Source organism: Actinia tenebrosa, unplaced genomic scaffold, assembly GCF_029948245.1.
Source record: "Actinia tenebrosa isolate PJP-AT-01 unplaced genomic scaffold, QUT_ActTen_1.0 PGA_scaffold12__29_contigs__length_12842862, whole genome shotgun sequence".
NCBI lineage: Eukaryota > Metazoa > Cnidaria > Anthozoa > Actiniaria > Actiniidae > Actinia > Actinia tenebrosa.
Window position 1 is genome coordinate 11125791 of NW_028292572.1, and position 12171 is coordinate 11137961.

At 35.5% G+C, this 12171-nt stretch overlaps 1 protein-coding gene across 1 annotated transcript; it reads right to left on the bottom strand.

Moving 5' to 3' along the window:
- Nucleotides 1-371: 371 nt before the first annotated feature.
- Nucleotides 372-12165, bottom strand: LOC116292841 (uncharacterized). The gene is made up of 19 exons (XM_089028256.1): nucleotides 12029-12165; nucleotides 10962-11053; nucleotides 10542-10616; nucleotides 10257-10302; nucleotides 9524-9664; nucleotides 8766-8812; nucleotides 8591-8674; nucleotides 8369-8446; nucleotides 7744-7937; nucleotides 7086-7122; nucleotides 6123-6339; nucleotides 5561-5651; nucleotides 5288-5429; nucleotides 4229-4333; nucleotides 3815-3905; nucleotides 3152-3212; nucleotides 2529-2748; nucleotides 1848-1936; nucleotides 372-1767 (listed from the first exon to the last, which is right to left on the bottom strand). The coding sequence occupies exons 1-19, from the start codon at nucleotides 12075-12077 to the stop codon at nucleotides 1608-1610; spliced, it is 2019 nt and encodes a 672-aa protein (XP_088884382.1). The 5' UTR covers nucleotides 12078-12165; the 3' UTR covers nucleotides 372-1607.
- Between the last annotated feature and the right edge of the window lie 6 nt (nucleotides 12166-12171).

A 12171-nucleotide genomic window follows, 5' to 3' on the forward strand; every position in this document is an offset into this window, starting at 1 on the left:
AGAGTTGATTTTTTGTAGACTTAAAACCACAAAAATCCTTTTCAATCCCAGATCTCCCCAGATTTTGCACTGACAATTTTTTTTGAAATGTGCATACTGTTGGACTTTTTGGTTCATGAAAGTAAAACTAGGGGAGGGAGAGGGGGGGGTAAACTTATATTGATCATCTTGGAGGTGAGTATCATTCTACTTTAACAAAATATGAAGAGATCTTGAAAATATATATGTGTATATATATATAATTTCATAATAGCCATGTGCTTGTGTGTGCAGTAACTAGTGCCTAAGAATGTTTTAGTCAGGAAAAAAAAGTGAAATATGGTAAAAAACTAAGAGATAAATCTACAAAATAATGAAAGGGTAACACTTCATTCATACAACTAAACAAGTTATTTAATCAAATATTTCCCCATCCATCTTTGGCTCAAGGATAGATCCTGGTAGTTGAATCTCAATTCTACTGCTAGAAACTGAACCTGTCTGAAATCTGATTCAATGACAACTACAGCTGGGAGGGGGTACTCCGTCAGGCTTTGGGTAGGGGTGTTCCGCTGGGATTATGAAAGGAGTACCCTGTTTATGACAAAAAAACACAAATTTGTAGACCCTGTTTATGATACAATTAATTGCACTGAGTTCCTGTTTCAATTATCACGTCAGATCGAGTATTGTTTTTTTTTTACAACCATAATAACCAGTTTCAGTCAAGGCGAAAGTAAAAACCCTGAATATGACAGGAAACTCAGGAAGAACTTGGAACTTAATTGAAATTGCATACCCTGTTTATGACAAGAAGCTCGAAAAACCATACCCTGTTCAGCGGATCATTCCCATATAGCCCATATATGGGAGTACCCCCCCCCCCCCCGGTAACTACATTAGTTAACATTGTTTTGTGTTCAACAATAATTTTCAATGATCTTTTATCAATGATATCAGTAAAAGGGAGTTTCATTATTATGAACCTTCTGGGGATCAGAGAAATGGTTCGTAATAATTGAGGTCTATGGAATATTCAAAGGTAAAACAGTAGTTATATGAGTCTGCTGGACACAGCCTTCAGCTCCAAATAATATGAAGTATAAGACATCCAGGGCTTGAGATAAGAGGACTCCACTGTATCAATATTGAATCTCAGTGTTTAGTACTCTTCCCTCCTTTGAGAACATAGGCCTTTCAACATTGATTCTTGGACTTGATGTTTACTATTAATGTCAATGATAATGATTTTATTGTATTGTATTGTGTTATTTTCGTATTGCTATAAAAAATTCATGACAAGATGTCCTTGACAAGCAATCAAAGGATCAACTACTGGGGTGAGAACCTGAGTCATTTAAAGCCAGATTATTCACAATCCTGAATCACCAATAAATCCTACATATATGAAGACTAGTGTCATCTTGAACAACTGGGCTATGACTTAGTAATCAAAAACAAGTATGGAAATCACACAAATTGTTTACACATTAGAAAGATTTTACCTTAACAAGTTTACTAGAAGAAGTATTCAGAAGTAAGATGCACCAGAATCTATCCTTGGGCCCCAGAGAAAACTAGGAATATTAATTCTAAGGTGTGTCTAAACATATTCAATTTGATCTGAATTATACTTTTCCATATTTTGCTTCCACTTTTTTCAAGTCAACACCTTTACTCTCTGGTAAGTGTCTATTTCTGCATCTATCTCCAAAGCTACATCCTGTTGTGCGCCAGAAATAGCATTCATCTCCATTTACTGGACCACTTAGTTTAGGTTTGGAAAAGCTATGAAAGACAGAATAATTGGACAAGGTTAAATAAATCTAGGAATTACTGTGAGAGATCATTAAAGCTTCAGTTGGTACCTTTCATTAACTAGTGGTTGTAAAGTAGTTGGAATGCCACTGTTGTTGGGGTAACGCAGCAATAAGTTTTGCCCACCTAATTCAAATCCCTGTGAGGAGAAAACAAACTTAAGTTTACTTGGGGTTCCTGTGTGTTAGTAAACCAAAGGCAACCCACTTATTTGAAAGTGACTTTTGGGGGATTTGAAATCTGCATCCTGTGAAATGCAAAGAACAATAATGAGATCCCATTACAAGAGATTTTCAACATAATGCAAAATCTGAACTACTGGTATTGGTTTTTCCATTCTGGTATCCTAAGAATTGTGCATTCTGATTGGCTGTGCAAGTGTGCAGTACTTTCTTTCTCTGTCCCTGGTCCAGTATCCTGACGTACGGCTTAAGTCATCTATGCAGGCGCATGCGAAAACAGTTTGTCAAACAACAAAACAAAGTGTAAAAGTAAATGGGGGAAAAATAGATAAGATATTTACCACCCTAAAGTCAGTCCAGATAGGGAAAAACTGTGCCCTCAACCTTCAAATCGGACCTTATTCTAACAGCTTTGACCCATATTTTCAAGACCTCGGGTACAGTTTTTTAAAATTTTTCTCTACCTGGACCTCCTGGCCCTTAAATAAGATCTAGATCCTGGCTAGAAATCTATTATATAGTCATCATAAATTGTGTTAGTAACATTACCTGTAAAATTGTTATGGCTCTAGCAGCTGCTTCAGGAGTCAAGTAATTTATAAATGCACAGTATCTTGTGGGTAGCACCTTGACAGATTCTATTTTTCCACATTGAGAGAATATCTGCTGCAGCTGTGCTTCACTTACTATCTCAGCATTGACATTACCAACCCAGACTGATTTACACAAACCTATACTTTGTTCAACGGGGGCTATAGATGAGGTGACTCTGTGGAAAACAACCAGGAATTATCAGATGTATTATAAATACATAGCTGGTATCTCACTTGGAATAGAGTGACACAGGCAGCAAAAAGTCTTTCTCTTTTGGACCATGATTGTATAAGTTACTATAGAAATAGAGTTGAGAATAAGATTCTTTGTTTGAGTTGATTCATATGTTTTCTTATGCAGAACCATTCAGAGATTACGAATTCCCTTTAGTAACAAGAGTAATTTTAACTTGTACTCTTAAATTATGGAGTCATTTTTTAATCTAAAAGGGGTCTACAGCAAGCTAGATTTTTCTTTTGAATATTGGAGAAAGGGGGCTGCCCATTGGGCTTACCCCTAAATTTCCCAATGTAGTGTTTACCTCTGCACAGCAAGTCTAGTTAGCCCAATCTTCATACCTTATTCTTGCATCCTCCTCTTCATCTGATACATATATTTCCTCTGTATTGGGACATTGAACTGGAAGAAAATAACGCATTTGATATAAATATTTATAAAAGAACTGTTCTAAATCTTGTGTTCTGATTGGTTGGGAGCGAGTGCTTTATGAGAGCACGCATGATGCATGCGCACTTTCAGTTTCAATATTAATTTAATTTATGTCTTATAAAAGAAATAAAAAACTTGCTTGATGTGCTGCTGTGTGAAGTTATAAAGCACTTGGGGATTGTCAGAACACTTCGAGAAGTGTCGAGAAGCACTCCGCTTCGCATCATGCTTCTCCTAACTCTTCTCTCATGTTCTGTCAACCCCTGCATGCTTTATAGCTGCACACAGCACGGGTGCATGTTTTCTATTTCTTCAGTAGTTACTCTTTTAGACAAGGAGTGGGCAGGTGTTTAAGAAAACAGCCATCTAAATAGCTTGCCTGGTTATCTTATGGGTGTCTATTTTGAACACCCAAAATCTGTGATATCAATCTAGGGTCATGAATGAACTAGTCAGCCATTGCATCAATCTTGATTGATCAATCCATTTTTTGTGCATGTATACTAGTGTATTCTTAGTATTAATCTGTCAGTAATTCAATCAATCACATATTGGGTGGCACCTATTGTTACCTTTTCCAGCTAATAATGCTTCTAATGCAGCTTGTACTGTGCCGAAAGATCGTATTGCAGCTTCACTTTGTATAGTTGGAAAACCCATATCCTACACGAGGTAAGAAAAAAGTGACTACCAATAACAAGAGCAAAAATGTGCAATTAAAAAAATAAATTGATTATGAATGGAAGATGAATGGCAGGTACGGATGGGATACTGTCGCTGGATGGGATGGGGCTGGATAAAAGTTGATAGTTCTCGCACCACCACAAGTCACAGGCCTTAAAACCTACTGGTTGAATTTAGGATGTTTTCAGTTTCTGTAATATAATCTTTTTATTATATAGGGGAGTGGGTCATTAGCCCTCGGCACAACCACCAACCTGGGGGTACAATAATACAATTAAAAACTCCACAATGAGTGTCATTACCTCAAGCTGCTGTACTCTAACTTTAGCCAGTTCAAACATGGCATCTTCACAATGTTTATCCAACTTTAGTACTTGTGCAAATGCTACTTCACTGTCTGAAAATAACTGAAAAGAAACAAAAGATATTATTACATAGTTAGGATAGAATGCACTGATTGGTCGAAAACTGTGCTTTCATAGTGAAAGGAGCACAGTGCTGACGCCATACGCGCTCGCAAAGTTCTGTGACCGTCTTTCTTTTTGCGTAAATAAATTCAATACCGAAATAAAATTAGTAACTATATTTTCGCCTATGGCTCGTACTTCTCCTTAGACTTCTTTCGTGCTTATACCACTTCCTGCGTGCTTTATTACTGAACGGAGCACGAAAAAGCTGTTTTATTTGTTAAATAATCCACATGGCACTTGTATTTTCTAGAATACAAAAATCTCTAATCCCTGCCAAAACAACTAAAAATATTAACATAAAAAAGGGAGCTCTTTTGTTTTAACCCCCAGATTGGGAAGTAGCACAAGGAATGCATAGCTTGCTGTCAAGTGAAGAAATTTAAGACTCTGAATGCCTGGTGGGAAAAAAGTGGAATATAGCCAAAAGCCATACAGCGGCTTTCCTGCATTCTGACTGGCTTAAGTTCACTAATATTAATTTTAAGTTATTACGATTTTTGCCTGTCAATATAAACCTGTATTGATGAATCAAAATAAGTTTTTTATTGTGATTCTTCAATCACAAGTTAATCGTGAGCTGACAATACAGATCTATACTGGGGGAGGGGGGGGGGGAGTACTCCCCTATATTCGCTATACGGGTACGTGCCGCCAAACAGGGTATGGTTTTCAGCGATTCTACTCTGGAACAGGGTATGAATTTCAGCTTTTTTTGCTCTGGAACAGGGTCAGGGTTTAGAGGGCTCAGCAGCACATCCCTACCCTAAACGAGCAAGAGTATCCCCCCCTGGGGATCTATATTGCAGCTCTCTAATGATCAAGCTTATAGGAGAATTGTGATACTCTAATATATTGTTTTAATAATTAAATTTCTCCAGTGGGATGACATACTTTAATGCCAGCCAATGCTCTACCCCTTCTAAAGTATCCTTTAGGCCAGTCTGGTGCTAGAGATATAGCAACATCTGCGTCTTGTAATGCTTTTTCATATTGTCCCAAACGGTCAAAACAATATGACCGGTTACCAAAGAATCTAGTTCAAAATAAATATTATACATTATTATAAGCATCAACATGTTTCTAATGCTATGAATCGATTAATTTTTTACAAAATTAAAATGTCAAAGTTTGAAGAAAAAATGGATATAATTCTTAAACTTTTACCTGAAATCACTTGCATCTAGTTTTATAGCTTGTGTAAATAAATCAATTGCCGCAGCATAGTTTCCAAGGTTTGCCATTTCATTTCCACGAACTGTATGAACAAATAAAGAAAATTGAAGAACTACTTTGTAATGCTAACTCAAAAGAAACAAACGAGCAAACAAATGTAGAGGGGAGAGAATCCGTGGATGGCTGATTTTCTTTATCATTTAGGGTACATCAGTGGCATGCACAGCTTATGTATTGTCTTTTGCAACTGTGGTTCCAAAGGTTAGGGTCACAGCTTTAACCTCTGTGGTCACCACATGTAAATTAAGTTTGTTTAATGTGTTGTTCTCTCCTATGCTACAAGAGCTTTCTCCATGTTCTCCGGTTTCCTTAAAAAATCAACAAGTGAGTTCTGCTTTGAGTGCATAGAATATTGAATGTCGTGGTAGTGTGTGCATGAAAAGTTCCCCCAAAGTAGTGTGAACAGCATCAGAATGACTAGACACTGGCTTGATATTTAAGATGCAACATAACCTTCACCAACTTTTTTTGAAATAGCTTTTTATTAGCTTACCTGCAAGTTGTCTACTTTGTAGTACAACAGGATCCAATTGTTCAGTAGTTGTCTCTTTTTCATCTTCATTTTTATTAGATTGAGTATCAGTAGTATTTGATAAATATGCATTATTGGTATCTTTTAATGTGTTGGTAACAGTATTAGTTGGGTTAGATGGAGGATTTCGTCCTGCAGCTCTGGCAAAAAATGCACTTGACTGGTCCCAATCTGGCTCCTTAGAGAAATTATAAAGAAAATTTTCAAAATGGTTAATAATTTGCCAAAGCAAGGATTAGTAGCCAGTATGATATCTCTAGTGGAGGGGGGTGGGGAGTGAAGGTAAAAAAAACCCAAGAAATTTACATAATATACCATGGATTCTTGGATATAAGCCGTCTGCCAACGTGAATCCCCTGCTGATCTTAAGCCCCCCCCCCATTTATGGAGTACTGCCATGCAGCTCTATAGCACTTTGAAAATTCCCTCAGTTCATAGTTTTTCTTTGCATTTCAAAACGTTTATCATTGTTGCATGAAAACTGATTAGTAATTTTTTTTCAATAAAACCTTCTCTCCTGTTTTTCATGAGCCCCCCCCCCCGTAAAAAAAACTATTATAAGCCCATTAAAAAAAACAAACTGGGATTCTATGGTATATTAAATTATAACTTGCGAATGGGAATAGTATTGGGTGGCATGGGTGGCGTAGTGGTTTACCGCTCGCCTCTCACCACTGTGGTCCGGGTTCAAGCCCTGGCTTAGACTGGATCATGTGTGAGTTGAGTTTGTGTTGTTCTCTCCCTTGCCACGAGGGTTTTCTCAGGGATCTCTGGTTTTCTCCCTCCTCAAAAAGCAGCATGTGAGTTGTGTGTTGTAAATACAGAATGTAGTGGTAGCAGTGTGGAGGGAACCTCACAGAACAGCCCCGTTTAGGGAGTGGTGGTTGTAAAGTATAAGTTTTTCAAGATAAAGGTGGCACTTACTTCTTCATCAGACTCTGAATCTGCATTTCCTTGATTTCTGTCAATAAAATTTTATTTGAAAAAAAATTATTAGAGCCAAGTGGAATGGGAGATATGGGCAATATTGTAGTAATAAAATGAAGCATCTTTATCATGCAAATAATGAATGGCATTAACCAAACATAACAAAATGGTTTTCTCAGTTGTTTACATAGCATTGAATATCCAAAATCAACCAGATAACAGAATGATATTCAATTTCTATCCAAAATCACAATCTACTTTGGTCTCGGAATATGCTAGGAATGGGTGAATAACATTTTTCAGTGATCATCTGTCTGATACCTTAGTATATCCTTTCGATAGACCTCCTTGGCTGTCACGTAATGTTTTCCCATTTCAGACCACGTGTCATTCCCTAGAGTATCATTTCTTTGTTTATGGTTTGCTCTCGGTTGCACATGAGAAGACACATGAATATGGATACAACTCAAACAAAGAATATCATTCTCTAGGGAATGACACGTGGTCTGAAATGGGACAACATTACGCTCCAGCACCGAGGAGGTCTATTTGGTTAATGCTCTAAAGTTAAAAATCTAAACAGAAACAAAGACTTGGGCTACCTGTATGTTAAAGCCACAGGAGCCCCAACAATGCAAAAAACAATGTTACTTACTTTTTCTTATCTTTTGTCTTTTGTGGGTCCTTTTTAAAAGGGTTATTTTGTGATTTTTCTTTTACTCCAGGCATAGTAGGACTGTGATTTGATTTAGTAGTTTTTACATTTTGAGGAGGTTTATTGGTATCTTGATTTTCTTTTAAATTGAGTTTTTCAAACTGTATAATTGGTACTTTTTCTTTATCATTTTCCTGAAGATTTAAGAATGGATGAATATACATCAGCATTTTAAAGATTAGTAAAATACAACCAATTTCACTATGTTTAAAAATAAAAAATAAAAATTAAAAAAATCACATTTATTTAAGTGTCTAGTCGTTCTAGCACTTTCGCACTAATTGGGGATACTTTTTGCTCACACGCACTACCACTACATTCAATTGTCTATGCACACAACACTCAACTCACACGTTGATTTTTACGAAGGGAGGAAACCGGAGAACCCGGAGAAAACCTTTGTAGCACAGAAGAGAACAACACATCAAACAAACTCAATTCACATGTGGCGACTGCAGGGTTTGATCCAGAGACCCAACCTGTTGGACTCACAGTGGTGAAAGACGACGTGGTAGCTGTGACGCCACACAAATATTTAATAATATTTTCTAATATTTGTTGTCACCTTTTTGTTCTCCTTTTCACTTTGATCCTTTTTGTCTTTGTCTTCTTTGTCTTTCTGCTTTCTCTTTTCCTTACTTCTCTGGAATGAAATAGTAAATGCATTAATTGTCAAAAGAAATGAATGAATGGATGAACGAACGAACAAAATGAATGAATGAATGATTCTTTACCCATAAAAGGAAAACTGCAAATATGGGAAGTCTTAGACACATATTTTATTTACCTTTTTCTTTTGTCTTCTCTTTTCTGCTTTTTTCCTATCTCTTTCTTCCTCTTTTATTAATTCTTCTGCATTTTTCAAAGCTTCCTGTTAATATCACAAAAACAAATCAGCACCAGCAATACACATTCACATCTAGTTCTTTACATTTCACATTCTTGAAAAGGTTTTAACTTACTGCTTCAGATAAATTATGGGCAGGTTTGCCATTTGTTTTTGAATAATCTGAAAGGTTTAAAATTATAATCATAAATTTCTTATAATTCAAAAATAAAGGAAAATAATAAATAAGGTTTAACAGTAGCATTTCCAAAGATAGGCTTTTCATCCACTGATTTCAATTGGAATTTAGAAATTATTATCAATTATTGTCATATTTTCAGAGCTTTTTAGAGGTTCTCACAGGGAGGAAAAGGAAAGAACCTGTAGAAAACCCCTCAAAGCAATTTGTTATGCAAGGAGCCTGGCATCATTCCTGCTTGTCTGGTCGCTATTATGTAGACTTGCGAGTTGAGGTGGTCTCTGGCTCCTTACATGGAACTGCTCTTCAATATTTTTATTATTTTTCAGCTTTTTCATTTTTGATATTGATATTTATTCCATTATTTTCCTTTCTTAATCTCTTCATGTTGGGAGTCTGACATAATTCCCACTCGTTCTGTTGCTTGTAGATTGCGAGTTGGGATGATTTCAGGCTCTCAGTATGTGATAATCTGATATTTTACACATATTGAAAGAGCATTGAGATGTCATGTACTGCACGTTTAAGAATAAAATTATCATTCATTATTAAAGCATAGGAGAGAACCAACAAGCCACTCTACATGCATATAATGCCGAGTTGGGGAATCAAGTCTTGGTCACCATGACGAGACACAAGTGCTCTTGCTGCTACACCACCATGGCTTCCCAAAATTCAAAACAAACAATACTTACTTGTAGGTTTACTTCTGTCATATTTATTTCTGAGTCGAGTAGCAATATTATGTAACAATTCATCTTCCATATCTTCATCGTCTTCATCACTGTAATCTTCGTCTGACTCATATGGGTTATACCGATTAAAGTCAAACATACCTAGAATTCAAATTTCAGAGTTCACAAACTGTTGGAATGCTTTTTTTGTGAAATTTGAGCTTTGTATAAAATATCATGTGAGAAAACAAAACTTTTAACATATCACTATTTTAGCATTTATCATTAATTTCTTAGAAGTTTCACTGGGAAAGAGCCACCAATTTAAACCTGTAATGTTGGCTCAGAATTTCCTGGCAATAGGAGAATCATGGTACAAAACTTATTGTGATTTTGAGCTGCCATTAGATCCCTTGCATGTGACATCAAGCCAGCGCAATTTAGAAGGCAAAACAAAAGTAATTTCAATCTCCTGAGAATTTGAAACCTAGTGTTATTTCCTCCAAATTGAGCTGCATTCTGACATGTTGCAAGGGGTCTATATGGATTTGAAATATACTGATGGCATTGGAAGAAAATATTTTTTCTTTCAACTAGCTGCCAATATTGGCGGCTCAAAATCTCAATAACTTAAAACTGTTCTCTCAAATAACAAGGTACCCAATGCTAGAATTTTTTTGTTTATACATAATGCATAACCATGACTTTTTCTTGAAAAAAAAAACCATCATAAGAATGGAATATAATTACTTACCATTGCGATGAAAAAATACATGGGCAAATATATCAAACATATCAGTCTATGAAACAAAAGCCAAAATACTGTAAGTAAGTAAGGCCATGGCATTTAACCTTTTAAGACCTCCATTTCAGGGTCTCCAGGGAAAAAAACAACAAAAGTAAGAAAATGGAATTAAATTACATTATATGAATGGAAAAAAAAGTTTAAAAAAGAGAGGTAGATGATATTTTCCCAACAGTTGACAATAAGATTTTCAATAAAATTAATAGTGATTAATATATGTTAATAATATATTACCCTGCTCAGGTGTATTTCATCATTAGATTCAGTGCTTGTCAATCTTTTGTATGCAGAAGAGATTTCTTGAAATTTCTGGATATTTAAAACAAATAAGGAATTATTAACAAATAATAATATCTAATAACGACTAAAATAAGATGACAATGATCCACAATGCCTCACAAAATTTTCAATTTAAATTGATACTCTGAAACAATCTCTAGAATGATCAAAATGAGCAAACTTGCAGATCAAAATATAATTAAGCTTGTTAGGGTTACGGAGGAAAACTGGAGATCCTGCCATGATAGAAACATGCTGTGATTGTATTTTTTTGGTTTGGTATTTAGTACTTACTGTCTTAGTACAGTAAGAACTCTCCTTACATTGAGAATACCAATATTTATCAAAATATCATTTTGGTATACTAATACTAACCTTGGTCGCTTCAGGGCTATTACTGTGTTTATCTGGGTGCCATTTCAGTGCCAGACGTTTATAACTTGCCCGTATTTCTTCTGGTGCTGGATCTAAAACATAATAAATATCTTAGTCATTTGCTGGTGCTTGTAGTAGAATTGAGTCACGTCCGCGTCTCTAAATCATAGAGGCGATATATTGGAAATTATAGGTTGAAGACATCTTTGTCATCATCAAAGTGAAGCTCTTGCGAGTCCTAGTTGATTGATTGATCTCTTGCTCTATTTTTCATAATAGTATATCATTTCCTGATGTGCCACGAGGAGTAAGGAGGATAGGTAACATATCACATATCATTTATTACTAGAGATGTGGGTCTGGATGTTTCATAAGATGATTTTGAGTCTGATACTCAAGAATGTCAATAAAAGTACATATCGTTAGATAAAAGTACAAACAGCAGTTAATGAGTCTTAAGTTAATTGCTAGAAATGCTTGGAGGGTACTGTTTATCACATTGTGAAAAGACAAAACAAAATAATGTCAGCTTAATATCATTTTTTGTGTTGACAAAACATCAATTATGAACGAAAATTCGTCGAACAAAAGAGCTACAAAAACATGCACAGTATATATTTATAAAATGAAAAGAAACTACCTTAAAACGGTGTGTAATATCGCAATTTGTGATATTTCAATGGGAATAATTAAGTATAATTCTTATTTGCAAACAAGAATCGGTAAACAATCCTGAAACATTTTGTTCAATCGTTCGCTCTCAATGCAATTTTAATACGACATTCGAGTTTTAAAAGCTTATGTTATGATTCAGCTATGACATGCAGTAATATAAAGCACATTTTCATTTCAATGGACCCTGAAGGAAAACTAACTGAGTTCTACAAGCAGTATTACGCACAGAACAACAAAATTCAAGACCACATTACCCAAGTAAATTTAAAAATATATATTAAGACCGAACTTTACGACTTTCTTTGTCAAACACATTTTCTTTCTTTCAAAATTACAATTCCAGCAAAATAGTTTCTTTAAAAGTTGTAAGGCTTATTGGTTCATTAAGGTACCTCTATGGAGTTCTAGGACTCTATAAGCTTCTTCTCGTGTCATTGCCATAGTTTTTTTACGGGATATTTAGCTCGGTGTATTTTCTATATCGTCTTCTTTTCCGCCATGTTTTTCACGTGGAGGATTTACGCGCCACTAGGGC